Source organism: Solanum tuberosum, unplaced genomic scaffold (assembly GCF_000226075.1).
Source record: "Solanum tuberosum cultivar DM 1-3 516 R44 unplaced genomic scaffold, SolTub_3.0 scf00751, whole genome shotgun sequence".
NCBI lineage: Eukaryota > Viridiplantae > Streptophyta > Magnoliopsida > Solanales > Solanaceae > Solanum > Solanum tuberosum.
Genome location: NW_006239674.1, coordinates 108,177 through 123,287, shown reverse-complemented (window position 1 = coordinate 123,287; position 15,111 = coordinate 108,177). Strand labels below are relative to the sequence as shown.

At 35.7% G+C, this 15,111-nt stretch overlaps 1 protein-coding gene and 1 pseudogene across 1 annotated transcript; one reads left to right on the top strand and one right to left on the bottom strand.

The window, feature by feature from the left end:
- Window positions 1-5,170: 5,170 nt before the first annotated feature.
- On the bottom strand, window positions 5,171-5,923 carry LOC107059013 (uncharacterized). Its single transcript, XM_015305380.1, has one exon. The coding sequence runs from the start codon at window positions 5,921-5,923 to the stop codon at window positions 5,171-5,173; it is 753 nt and encodes a 250-aa protein (XP_015160866.1).
- A 1,439-nt stretch (window positions 5,924-7,362) lies between these two features.
- On the top strand, window positions 7,363-13,804 carry LOC102586483 (kinesin-like protein KCA2; annotated as a pseudogene).
- The last annotated feature ends 1,307 nt before the right edge of the window (window positions 13,805-15,111 follow it).

Sequence of the window (15,111 nt, the reverse complement as noted above, 5' to 3'; positions counted from 1 at the left end):
ACCCCACCCACCTACCAGCCCCCCCTAAAAAAAATTTAAGTTTTTTTTTAAAAATTATTTTCTACTCTAATAAAAATAAAAGATATTTCTCAAAAATATTTTTCATTCATAAATCAAATACTAAAAAACTTTTTCGGAAAATATTTTCTACTCACCAACCAAACATGAGAAAATAAGTCAAAAATCAACTTGTTTTCCAGGAAAACAGTTTCTAGGAAAACATTTTCCTTCATACCAAACACACCCATAAAGTCATCCTTCCATTGAAGAACTATATTTGTGTTCTAATTGCCAGTTTTGTTAGCATGCCTGGTTAATGTTTCAAATTCCAACTAACACTTGTAAACTTATTAAACAGCTTCCTTTTTCGAGAATAATTATTTCCTATAGATGTGGAAATCATTATTGAACTAGCAGATACACTGGATGTTCTAGTACAATTATAATTATTGTTACAGAATCTATCTTGATATTGTGTTCGGGATTTTTGTTTCAAAATAGTTGAAAGTATCCCCTCCCCCTCTCTATCAAACGTCTAAATCATTTTCCTTCTGAATACGGTTTACGTTGGTCAATTTTATATTGTAAATGGGGCATCTTGTGAGATCCATGAACATGTTGCTGATGGTTCATCTGTTTCTTCCTGTGGAGTTACTTTTTTGTTCGTCACTATTTTATTTAACTCAAGCTTGCACTGTTTTAGATTCTTCATTATATTGGCTTGGATCATGTTGGACATCTTGGTGGGCGCAATAGGTGCTGCCATGTTAATTTGCAGTTTGCATTGAGTTTCCGAATAAAAAAAAATGATAATACATTAATAGTACTTTCTTGGGGTGTTTATTACAGTATGCTGATGGCCCCCAAACTCGGAGAGATGGATGAAGTGATCCAGACGATTGATCTAAATTCTTTACCTACCAACAATAATGATCAAGGACGGACACTCTTGGTTTGTGCTTCTATCTTTCTCCAAGAGTTGTGTAGCTTAGTTAATAAGCTAGCAGTTATTCGTGATATTCTGGACTTAAAAGCATTTCCCTATTATAGATATGAAGTAGTAACAACTAACAAGTGATGAAACCATTGTTGCCGTTAACGATGACATTTGAGTACTTCCCTTTTTCTATTGTACTTCTAAAAATATTTAAATGTAATTTGTACAGAATAGAGGCACAAAAAAATCATATGAACAAAGTAATTAGAAAAACTATAATTAAGTGAAATATAGAAGTAAAAATACAACCTGTAAATTAAGCTCAAAATTGATATAAAATTTTGATTTAGAAGCTACAATGCAGTCAAAGTTTGAACTTCAGGGTTTCTGACTAGTTTTCTTCTATTTGAATTTTTTAATTCCTTTTCTTAATAAGTAACATATTCATACGTTTCCTCAACAATTGATATATCTCTTTTCTGGTTGTTTATTGTTCATTGGCGCTCTCTCCAAAGTAAAGCCCATGCACATTGAGCTCATCCCTTAATATGTTGATGCTTTCTGCCTAAGCGAGGCTAAGCACCACCTTGAGCTTCACGTAGATTTGGGGTTTAAGCACCTCCAAATGACCTTAAACAATATTGACCTACATCTTGATCGAATTGGAAGTATTATTTCTTCTTTTTAATATTTTTAACATCTGGATATGATTCTCAATCCAATATCGGATCCATTCTTTATCTTATCAAAAGGATATTTTTAACATCTGAATATGGTACTATGCCAACACATTACCTAATATTCCTGTTGAATAGTGGAGCAAGTGTTTGTGGCATCACACTCCTCTAGTTTGTGATGATATTTTTTTCTTGAGAAGGTAACATTTGTGTATGTTCATTGAACCAGTGAATCTAACATGAACCTAGGATATCTATAATGGATTCAGTGTCCTCTAAATACATCTGCTTGCACCAGGAGCAAAAAAGCCTGATACAATTTAGTTTGATTCTTTGAAGATCACAACTCTTGCTCTCAAAACATCTAGCATTTCTTTCTTTCCAAACAGTCCACCAAATACAGGCTGGGATAATCCTCCATCTATCTCTATATGCAGCTCCCACCCCTACTTCTCCCCAACTGTATAAAAGATGTGTGATTATGTTAGGCATAGCCCAAGCAAAACCCCTGAGCCTAATGAAAATCCTACATAGCTAGGACGTTATTCTACACTGGAGAAACAGATTGACTGTCTTAACCTCTTCCTCACATAAATAGCATCTAGAACACATGGAGAACTTACCCCCAAGGCCTAGCTCAAGTGGCAAAAGGTGGAAGATTTGTGGCTTAGATCGCAGGTTCAAGCCCCACACCATGCAAAGTGAAGCCCGATATTTAAGTGGAGAAGGATAGAGGGGCGGGCCCATTATCCATTAAGTTTAGAAGGCTGTGATTGGTCCAAAGGGCGGGTCACAGACATATTTCTCGATTATCAAGAAAAAAAAAACACATGGAGAACTTCCTTTTCTTGAGATTTTCATATGTTAAAACTTCTTCTCTTGCCAGAAGCCAAGTGAAACATGACACCTTGAAAGGAATTTTAGGTTTTTTTTTTTTTTAAATGGTAATTGTTTCTATTTCTACAGAACAGTACATAGGTTGTACTGAAACCCGTATTTACATAAGGAAACTCTAATAATACTGACCTATTCCTATAATGAGTCTAAGACATCAATGATAGAGACGGTATCATTAGAGTAAATTTGATTACACCAAAAACACAGAGTCGAAATGCAATTCAATTTAACTTGTTGCATACTACTCTCCCTATTCTCAAAAACTCTAAGGTTCCTCTCTTTCCATATTGTCCACAAAATAGTGACAGGGACAATTCTTCGGTTACTTCTGTTTGTTGCTTGTGTCCCTGCTTCTTCCCAGCTAAATAGAGCCTCTGAAATTCTCCCAAGCATGGACTAGGAGATGCTTTTACGTCTTAGGAATAGATTCCACAACTGGCCAGTGACTTCGCATTGGATAAACAAATGATTGACTGTTTTTGCAGTTTTCCCACAGAAAAAACATCTAGAGCAAAGTGTAATTCCCCTCTTCATTAAATTCTCCTGTTTCAATACTGCTTCTTTAGCCAGTAACCACACAAAGCAAGACACCTTGTAGGGGATCTTGGCTTTCCATATATGTTTCTAGGGCCACTTGAGTAGCTGCAACCCTGCTTCTTCCCAGCTAAATAGAGCCTCTGAAATTCTCCCAAGCATGGACTAGGAGATGCTTTTACGTCTTAGGAATAGATTCCACAACTGGCCAGTGACTTCGCATTGGATAAACAAATGATTGACTGTTTCTGCAGTTTTCCCACAGAAAAAACATCTAGAGCAAAGTGTAATTCCCCTCTTCATTAAATTTTCCTGTGTCAATACTGCTTCTTTAGCCAATAACCACACAAAGCAAGACACCTTGTAGGGGATCTTGGCTTTCCATATATGTTTCCAGGGCCACTTGAGTAGCTGCAGATTTGAATGATTCAACTTCTTGTACACTGCACCTACTTTAAAAATCTCTTTACTGGTTCCCAACCACTGCAATCTGTCTCGCCCCATTTCCAAACCACTAAATTGATCAATGCTTATAAAAAATTCTGTTACTCTTGGAATTTCCCAGTCATTGAGGTGTCTTCTAAATACAAAATTCCACCCTTAGGAGTCCATAAGTCAGCTATACTACTTTGTTGCTGAAGAACTAAATTGTGGATGTCAGGGAAAAGAGTCTCCATATTTCCTTCTGCATGCCAATCATCCTTCCAAGACCTAGTTTTTATGCAATCTACCACTTTGATCTTGGTGTTAGGTTTGAATTCATTCCAAAGTTCTCTAATGGATTTCCATAAGCTAACACCATAAGGGGTGGTAACCTCCTTTGTCATCCAACTATCACTCTCTTCATATTTTGCCTTTATGACTGAGCCCCACAGATTCTGATTATCATTTGAGTACTTCCAAAGCCACTTCATCCTCGAAGCTTTACTCTGGTTCTTCATGTTCTTGATCCCCAGACCCCAACTCTCTTTTCAGTGATCACAGTTTTCCATTTGACTAAGTGATATCCTCTCATTTCCTTATTCCCTTGCCATAAAAAAATTTTCCGGATGCTATCCAACCTATTGATGAATCCCGATGGGATAGGAAATAATGACATCATATATGTTGGAAGTGCATCAAGCCCATAATTAATCAAAGTTAGTCTTCCCCCTAGTGAAAGGTACTGAGACTTCCACCTTGCTAGCCTCTTCTCACACTTCTCAATCACCCCATCCCAGATTTTCATAGAGTTGGATTTTGCCCCCAAAGGCATACCCAAGTATGTGGTTTGGAGGACACCCACTTCACCTCCCAATATTGACTTCAAAATTTCCATGTTTGGTACTTCATTTACTGGATACAAGAAGCTTTTCCTCCAGTTGACATGTAGCCCAGACATACCTTTAAAAATAACTAGAATCAGTCTCAATATTTTAAGGTGGTCTTCCTTAGCATCACAAAAAATTAGGGTGTCATCTGCATATAGTAAATGAGTGATCTCTAGACTTTCCCTTCCAGCTCTAGCAACTTCAAAACCTCTCAGCCATCCTTCATTGCATGCGTTCTTGATCATATTGTTGAGTCCTTCCATGACTAGTATGAAAAGGAAGGGTGATAGGGGATCACCCTGCCTAAGACCTCTCTGTGACCTAAAATATCCTGCTGGAGAGCCATTTACCAATACTGAGAAGTTCGCTGAAGATATGCAAAATTTAACCCACTGTCTCCATTTGTGACCAAATCCCATCTTCTCTAGCATACCCTTAAGAAAGTCCCAATTGACATGGTCATATGCTTTCTCAATGTCTAATTTGCATAAAATTCCTGATTTTTTTTAGACCAACCTGGAATCTACAACTTCATTAGCTATGAGGACGACATCCATTATCTGTCTCCCTTTAATAAAAGCTAATTGTTGTGAATCGACAAGCTTGGACATCACTTTTTTCAACCTTTCAGTAAGCACTTTTGAGAAGATCTTATACATACTACCTATCAAGCTAATAGGTCTAAAATCCCTCAATTCTTTTGCATCTTTCTTCTTTGGGATTAGGGTTATGAATGTAGAATTCAGACTTCTTTCAAACCTCCCTTGTTCGTGGAAGTGTTGAAAAGTCTCCAATATGTCACCTTTCACCACCTCCTAGCGTTTGATATAAAACCCCATAGTAAAGCCATTTGGTCCTGGTGCTTCATTAGTTGCACACTGCTTTAAACACCTTAGAACTTCTTCCTCGTCAAAGCTTCTTTCAAGATCCTCATTTTCCTCCCCTGTTAACCTTGGGCAATTTAAAAAATTGTTGGCAGGTCTCCACTGCAACTCCTCTGTATAAAGCTTCTGATAGAACTCCACTATTTCCCCTTGGATTCTTTTTGGTTCTTGGACAATGTTCCCCTGGACTAGCAGTTGTTCTATGTTATTGTACCTCTTGTGTGCATTAGCTATCTTATGGAAGAATTTGGTGTTCTTATCCCCTTCCTTTAACCAAATTGATCTTGATCTTTGCCTCCAGTAGATCTCCTCATTTTTTATCAGATCCTCCAAGTTCAGAAGTAACCTTGCCTTTTCTGTTGCCTCATCCACAGTTAGACCTCTATCAGTAGCAATGTTTTCCATAGCAGCCAGCTTTTCAAGTAAAGATTTCCTCTGTTGGCCTAGATTCCTTTGCTCACTTCTGCTCCACTCCTTCAGTTTGTGTTTCAGGGCTTTTAATTTGGATGCAAGGATGTAATCAAGCCTCCCAGTATAATCAAAAGAATTCCACCATGTCCTTACTTTGTCAATGAAACCTTCAGTTCCTAACCACCAGTTCTCAAACTTAAAATAGCTCTTGCTCTTCTTCCAGGAACCACCTTGGAGTGTGATTGGAGAGTGGTCTGATAATATTCTCTGCATAGTGTACTGTTTCAAGTTGCTAAAAGCATCATCCCATTCTTGAGATACCAAGACCCTGTCAATTCTTGAAGCTATTAGGTGGTTATCCCCTTTGAACCAGGTGAACTTTGCATTTTCTAGTTGAAGATCAACTAGGTTTAGATCCTCGATCAAAATCAGAGAACTCTCGCATCCCTATTGTTCTCCTCATACAGTTCCTCTTTTCCGAGACATATCTAGCCTCATTAAAATCACCACAAACTGCCCATAGACCTTCTATTAAACCTCTGATAGAGCCAATTTCTTCCCATACTAGTCTTCTTTCCACATAGCAATTTGGAGCATATACTCCTGTTATATGGCATGAGAAGTCCTGCACCTGTGATTCAAATTTATAGGTAAGGGTATATGACCCGATCTCTAGAACTTGTACTTTCCATATTCTACTATCCCAAAGCATCATTATCCCTCCTCTTGTCCCACTAGCTTCCAAACATGCCATTTTGATCCATCTACCACCCCAAATCTGCATTACTAGCCCAGTAAGATCCCCCTGGGATTTTAGGTTTTCAAATATGCTTCCAAGGCCAAAGAGAAGGTTGTTGTGCATCTTGATTTAGTAACTTATATGCAGAGTTTACCTTGAATGTGCCTTTGTTATTTCTGCTCTACCATAATCTATCATGTTCATCCCTTGTTCCTGTAAAAACTTCCAGCCTTCCAAAAAAATCAGTCACAGTCTCGATTCCCCAATCATTGAAATTCCTTCTAAACTGGAAAATCCATCCATGTTGTATCCAAACCTCAGCTACACTCAGTTGCTTATTCACTACCAAGTCATGCATCTCTGATACTTTTCAAACTAAAATTGCCTAACCATTTATCCTCCCAAATGAAGTCTTAATTTCCTACCCTGATGGTTGTATTGATCTTCAAGAGAGGCCACAAGATTCTGATGGACTTCCACAGGTTTACCCCATATGGTGTAAGGACCTCCTTTGTCATCCACTTGTTCTCCTCTCCATATTTTGCTTGAATTACTTTTCCCCAGTATGGTTGAGGGTCAAAAAAGTATGTGATGATATCTTTTGATTACTCAACAAACAAATATCTCAATATTCTGACTTTAATAATCCCTTGTCTTGTATATATTGCACACATCTGCAGTTGGTAGTAAGTGACCATGGAATGACTGAAACGGGAAATCATGGGAGGATCACATTTGAGGAAACCGACTCTTTGACACTTTTTATTGGTCCTACAAATTTTGGAAGTACATCACTCCTAATAAAGTCAACCAGGTATGTGACTATGAATTTTATTGTTGCTTAACTTCTAATGGATCATTTCATTGGTGGCGGAATCACTTGCCATTTCTTATTATTTGCATGTGACAGCTCCTCTCTGCAAGAAACAGTTACTTGTGCTAGGCTATGTTGCTCGGACTCTCCAAAAATGTTATGGCACCGGTGGTTGATCCTTCAAAAACACAGACCGGTTGGCATTTTTGAAGAGTCAAAGCAACATAGGTGCTAGGTGGTTAAGGTGCAGCAGTACCTCCACTCTGATTAGTATGCTTTAAAAAGAAATAGAAAAGTTAGCAGAAAGTCTCGTAATATAGCTAGTATTTCACCCATGTTCTGCATGGGAGTTAATATAAAACTATGCAATATTGGCTTTTCAAAATAAAAATTGGAGTAAAAGTGTCGCTAGAATAAGTTTTCTCTGAAGTTCTTTCAAAATAAAACTTGAAATACAATAGTTGTTAAAAGTAAGTTTATAGGTAGTGACATTTTGCCATAGTTATTTAATGTTGTAGGTGGTTTTCATTTTATTTTGAAAAAGATATCTTTGATAGTAGTTGAGGGTTTCCTTATTTGACACTGTTAAGATTGGTTCAATCATCAACTTATTTATTTATCAATTATTCATAAATTTGGTGTTTCAGGTGTACCTTGCTTCAACATAGCTCTTCTTTTTGTTGATGTTGATGCTAGAAACTTTCAAATCAGTAACAGGTCTGATTTGGTAGTTTATGTTGTCGATTCTGAGCCATATATAATGTTGATAATTGTAAAGAACAAGTGTTAGAATGTGTTACATAGTGATGATGTTTATCTACGTAGGAGAATATGTGGGCATGTGTTTGGATATCCTGTTGCCTTCTGCATCCACAAGTGAGGCATGGGCTTGAGGAATTGAATTCTGCATTTTTCTTCAGAACAACAAATGAGAAAAGTTCCTGCACAGACCACAGTTGTTCAAGTTACCTGTAATTCATCCAATTACTAGTCAAGATTTCTAAATTGTTTCTACTTTACCATACTGGTTCTACACTTATTTAATATACTCTGACTGCATTTTTATTGGCTTATTGATTGAATGGTAAAGTGGGATGGCAGAAATCTTTTATGTTTAATCATATGGGAGTTAAAGGCAACTTAATCTAGTTTGATGTTAATGATGTAATCACAATTTTACATGGGGTGCTTCTCCTATGTTCTTCACATTTTTTGAAGGTTTCAGAGTATCCCAGTTTATACATATGCTTTGTGTTTCCGGGTATCAATGGTTATCTTGGTTTTTGACTATAAAAGGGACTAGGCACTGCTATATGCAGTTTCCCACAAAAAATCACTTTTGGAGATTGCCATCCTTTTTATATAACGCTGGAACTAGAAGGGACATTTTTTGGGGGATTAATTCAATCTAAGATTGAAAGTCTTATGCTAATTGTTGTCTCTAATTTTTGATCACTTTTGATCTAGATTCTTGAATCGACTCTATTAGTATCATAATTAGTTTTAATCCACTAATTTTAAATATTAAAATCAATTGGCACTTATTTGGGGATTTTATTATTGAATTTCACATATCTTTCAATTTCTTTCTTTAATGTTTATAATTTTGCTACCGCATTATTTTCTTGTTTATTCAAGTAACCCGATTCTTATCACTTTGCTATTTAGTCTGTTGAAGGAAATAAGTAGGTTTTTTGAACACGGTTACAGATTTGAGTATATTATATTAAGTAATCCAAAAAATTAACCAAAGCTAGTCTCGTGACAGTTACAAAGACCCAGTGAGACAACTAGAGACTCTACATCTTGTACAAAAAACTTCTTTACACCAAACGTAAAACAAAAATATACACTTCATCTTGAGCTCTTTTACAGAGTTGTGTTATTATTTTTTCCCTCTCTTGTCTCTTAACTTTTTATCCGTGCATGTTATATCTATTTAACATTCAATTGGTAGTGGCTTACGTGACTTGGAATTTAATCATATAGGACATACTGAGGCAGCAAGTAACTGGTGGAAAACTTAGGGAGATAACTGAGGAAGCTAAAAGTTTTGCGGTTGGAAACAGAGGTCTTGCTGCTCTTTTTGTACATACTCCGGGTGGCGAGCTTCAACGCCAAATCAGGAATTGTCTTGCCGAGAACTTCGACTTTCTGTCGGTCACTGATGACACGGTTGGTGGAACAACAGGTCAGCTTGAGCTTCTGTCTACTGCAATAATGGATGGATGGATGGCTGGACTAGGTTCTGCAATGCCCCCTAGCTCTGATGCACTTGGTCAGCTCTTATCTGAATATGCAAAGAGAGTTAACAATTCCCAACTCCAGCACTTGAAGGTACTTCCATGTGATCTTTGCATTTTACTCCCTCCACTATATACTATTCAACTACATACCCAGTGTAATCCCACAAGTGAGGTCTGGGCAGTGGCGGACCCAGGATTTTCGTTCAGGAGGTTCGAAAAATAAAAGTATAAACGTGTAGTAAATAAGCCAACAAAAAATAATTTCAAGGAAGTAGTAGTATATAGTTTATAGTTACAAAAAGTTAGTTCGTTACAAGAAATCCAAAACTAACATAAGTGATTACAGTGAAACAAAAAGTTAGCCCTTTAAAATATGTCAAAATCAACAATAGAATATTATGGGAGATGATTTTAATATTTGAGTTTTGAGTGTTGGGGAAGAACAAGAAAATTATTTAGAGATTTGGAAAGTGAAAAAGTTATTAGCTTTTAGGAATGGGAGTATGGGACCTTGAATTTTTGGGTTTAACACCGCATTTTAGCATTTTTTAGTAAAAAAAAAAAACTAAAACAAACATGAAAATCGGAATTGGAACTAAAAAAATAAAAAAAAACTGAAAGTAAAAAACTAAAAAAAAAAACGCTAACCCAGGGATTCGATCCCTAGACGTCAGGCTTAATATTGAAGGGAGTTGCCGCTGGGCTATCTCCTTCACCTTATTATTGAGGGGGTTCAAAATATATATATCCACATAAATCCAGAAAATTCACCTTATATATACCGTGTAATTTTTTATCGAGGGGGTTCGGGTGAAACCCCTGAACAACACGTGGGTCCGCCCCTGGGTCTGGGGAGGGTAGGATGTGGGGTAGCCCTTTCAATCAAAAACTTTTCCTTGGGAAATTTAGACCGTATACCGGAGTTGTGCATTATATCTTAATCTTAAAGTGACATGTTTCTATTTGCTGCTCCACTTCTTTTGCATTTCACTATTATATTTTTTCACTTGTTTATCCATGTCTAAGTATCATAATCTGTTCACAATACACATAGTTGTTTATCTTGTAGGGATGTTAGGGTTATTACTTTTATTGCTATTATCATTAATGCTACATATTCATCTCCCCATGCAGCTTTTGAGTTTTCTTTGAAGAACTGACACACAAGCTTTTGAATTCTTTTCGAAGAATTGACCTACACTTGCTTTTTACATTTTTCTTTAAAATTATAACATTTATGTTGTTTGTCATGTGAATCAAAATCTTGAAGCAGTGTGCTAACTTTGATGTCTGACCTGTTGTTGAGACTGGCCTTTAAATTTAAGGAACACTTATCAGCAATACTACAACATATGGACATATGTTGTAGTATTTTTTTTTTCTTTTACCTTTCAAAAAAAATAAAAATACTACAACATATGCAATATAAGTTTTATAGGTGATTTGGATTATGCTTCTAAGAACGTATGTGTTTGAGTTTACTTGTGGTTGTCGCTTTTGTTGTTTGGGTGATTGTAAAATGATTGTTTTCTGTATTTTTTCCTCCTTTTCGAAGGGGGCTGGCAATACGTGATAACTCTCCTTTAGAGCTAATTTTGATCTGAGACTCCTTGCATCTCTTAGAAACAATGGCAACTTTCGAACTTTAAATATGTTGGGAAAAGTAATAAGTTCTTCCTTTTCTTCTTTCTCTTTCACCCCTCGTTACAAAATAAAAGTCAGAGGGGCCACCAAAACTTCTCTATTTCCGCTTTTCCTTTCACCTGTTGGTACTTGCTTTTTTTTTGTTGGGGCTTACATTTCTATGGTTGCCAAAGGTGGAAGAAGTTTGTTGGTGAAGATGTCATCCGGTTAGAAGTTCCTGTCTCAAAATACAAACACCAGGATTTAGTCCCACAAGTAAGACATAGGAAAAATCTAGAGTCATATCCACTCTACCAAAAATCTAAAATTTTGTTTGAATAGGGCTGCAAGTTTTGCTCATTCATGGGTGTCTTGTCAGGTTATTCTCACTTATCATAGAAACAGCATAGCTTTGGCGTGGGCAGCTGAAGACTTTTAACTCAGGGCCACTCCTTTCAAAGCTATATTTTAATATTTTAGCAAGTAGTGCAATTGAGCTTGCATGTACAAAGCCACATCTTAAATCTCATGCTATTTGTTACACGGGCAGCTATGTTCTCTATCTATCAATTTAGGGGTGGTTTGGGGGGAGAGTAGCCGAAACTGTTCTCTACACTTATTTATTCCCCCTACCCCTTAAAAAAAAGAAGAAAGAAACTTACTTTGCAGTTTTATCAAGGGCATTAATAATAACAGATTAGTTTGTTTTAATTGCTTACAGTTTAGCGTAGTGTTTATACAGTTTTACACAAGAAAGATTGATTGGATCCAATTAGGGTCTCTTTTGTCTTGATCCTGTTCTTATTCAATCCACTGTCAACTGAAGTGGCAGAAGACTCTATCCATGTGGCAAAGTTGCGTTCAGCTTTAGAATTTGTTGTTCACAAAAGTGTGTTAGTAAATTGAATTGTTACTTTTGTTAATATATGTTATCTCCAAGTAATACTGAATAATTGCCCCTAGCTACCGATGAACCAACATGGCCGAAGATCATCTACTTTGGATCTCTTTTGATGAAGAAAAAAGGCATATTATCATGCCATTTTCTTTCTATTATAGAGTTAATTAATAATTTAAGTGAACCACAATTGCTTGATAAACTGTAAAGCAAGAACCTCACTTTATGTGTACTAGTTCTGGAAATGTGCTCCGCACGTTTATCCTTTACTGTCATAAAATTTCTATAGGCCTAATCTAACGTTGATAATTATTAATTAATTACATTATTTTTTTGTATATGTTGTTCTATGCAAATATAAGAGTGTTAACTAATTCTTTTCATTTAATTTTGGTTATTTTTGTGCAAAATAAGAAATGTTGAATAATGTAAAACTAATTATGATAATATAGCATATAATAGTATGTGATATAGCAAACAGCTCTTGCTCTAGATATAAGAAATGGACGTAATATTTTGGTTATTTTTGTGCAAAATAAGAAATGTTGAATAATGTAAAACTAATTAAGATAATATAGCATATAATAGTATGTGATATAGCAAAGAACTCTTGCTCTAGATTTAAGAAATGGACGTAATATATCTAACAAATTTAATAAAGACATAAAGAATAAATATATATTTACTATGTTAATGAGGAAAAGAGAATGACCAATAAATAGTCCACTGCACGTGCTTTGCTTGGAAGTCTATTATTTTAATTTTAAAAATTAATGAAAGACATATTTTAATATATAAAAAAAAAAGCAAAGGGCATTTTTGTAATCCAACTTTAAGCTTTTTTTGTTCCCACCTTTAGTAATATATATAATATGATATGATATGATATGATATGCTGAACTTCTAAATGATTCCATAGGAGGTGTTAAGAAGTTGGGTTGAGGATGATTATCCACAATATCCTTATGCGTAGGTTACTGAATCGCCCACAGCTTGTCGTATGAACTCATTTTTCTTGCATATATCATTTTATTTGAATTTAGATAGTTAGAAGGCTAGTATGACTCAGTTACTTTCTCTCATAAACAAATAAGAAGTGATATATATGACAATGTTGACATTAGAAGATGGGAGCTCACCGGTTCGAAATTATCCTTCTACTGCAGCCGAAGATGTCCGACTTGTATCCTTGCATTGGTTTCCCTCGATGGCATTTTGAAACTAGCCAATTTCCCAGTCACTGTTCTCTGGATCGTTGTTTTGTTAACTGTGCAAAAGGCAGGACCAATCTGATGAATTAATTTTAACAGGAGGCAATCCTCAGTAAGAGTAAGAAGAAAGCTATGCTAGCTTCTCTAGATGAACTTGCAGAACGAATGCCTTCCTTGCTTGACATTGATCATCCGTGTTGAAGCACGACATGCTGTTGAGGTACCTAGCTAGTTACATGCTTCTCGGCCTCCTGCGAAGGTGGGATTAGGGAGTGAAACTGACGTGACACAGTAGAATGTTCTTCAGTTCAACACAGGTTCAACAAGCCCATTTATCGTCAAATGTGGAGCTAACTCAAACTCTGAACTAGTCGTTAAAGCTGATGCACAAGTTCAAGAACCTAAAGGGGGTGAGATTTCCCAGACCACCTATTCTTGAAAATTTGAGATTGGCACAGCTCCCGGAGTCTCTAAGCGTTCTTGCTCTTGCAAAGACAGCAGAAGGAACCAGAGCTCGGTATTCCAGACTCTACGGGACTCTTGCCGGGAAGGTTCCAACATTGAGAGACCTTGTTGATGAACTTGAGAAGGGCGGAGTGCTGAAGGATGTCAGATCATTATAGGTCTTATTGCTTCGGATGTGCTGATTATTTCAGTTGTGTTGCCTACTTGGCTTGTAATTTTGGTAAAAATACGCGGTAATGCTACCCCAATTTTCAATTTTGGGTTTTCAAGTTGTGTATAGTTGTAACATTGTGTAAATGGCTATACAAGATTTTTTGGTGCATCAAATTATTATTCATTTCTGAAGCTCTAATCTTGAACATTGCTATGCAAAAATTGTTTTTGTTGAACTGTTGAAGGGTTACATGGCATGTTGAATGATGGTGAAAAAGTATTCTGCGATTTATGAAGAGTTTATTTGACTCTGGAATTGCAAATACATCAAAGATATTGAGACAATCAATTGCAATTATATACATATATATTTTCAATTATATGATGTATCTAATAATGAATTTACATGCATTTATCATATATTTTTCATCTAATTATGGTTTACAATTAAACATTTATGTAATCATTATCATATATTATTAAAAGTGGGAAGCTCCAAAGTGTAAAGTAGAATTATCATTTTATCCTTACACTAAATTATGATGTTATAAAATATTTAATTAATTAAATATTATCATAGCATACTATTATTAAATTTATATTGCTTAGTGTCAGCATACTATTTAATGTGAAAGAACTTTTCACTTTCTGCAATCTCATTTTATAAGACTGAAAGGGAATGTGAAAAGTATTGATAATCGTGGTTCAATACTTCAATTATGGACGTCTTAAATGTAGGATATGCACTAATATTCCTGCAACCTCATTTTATAAGCCTGAAAGGGAATGTGAAAAGTATTGATAACCGTGGTTCAATACTTCAATTATGGACGTCTTAAATGTAGGGTATGCACTAATATTCATTTTTTTCTCAATTATCTGTATATAATAAATATTAGAAGAGGTATATGATTTCATAGACACATATTAAATGGTAAATAATGGCTATACAAAGCTATTATTTAGAAGTTGGAAAGAACATTTTATCATAGTTTACGGCTTTTCGTCACCAACACAATAGACGCATTATTATAGAGAATAATATAGGATTAGAATTGTCTATATAAATGAATGTACATGTAACATAATAAGCAAACCTTCAAAGTTATTATGTATTAGAATTATTTGAATCATGATTTCTAGTTTATTAGCACACTGGAAAAAGGGAGAAAACTTCTACACTATGTCATCCTAATGTTGAAACCGGTAGGCAAGGAAAGTCATTAGGGGAGTAAACAAAGTTGAGGTGCTGATAAGAAGGAAGTATCCGCTAAAGTACGATGCTAGTAGTGACAGGAGAACATGATAAACA

Coding starts and splice junctions, on each gene's coding strand:
- LOC107059013 (XM_015305380.1), bottom strand. CDS start 5,923: ATGCAGAGAATATTATCAGACCACTCTCCAATCACACTCCAAGGTGGT.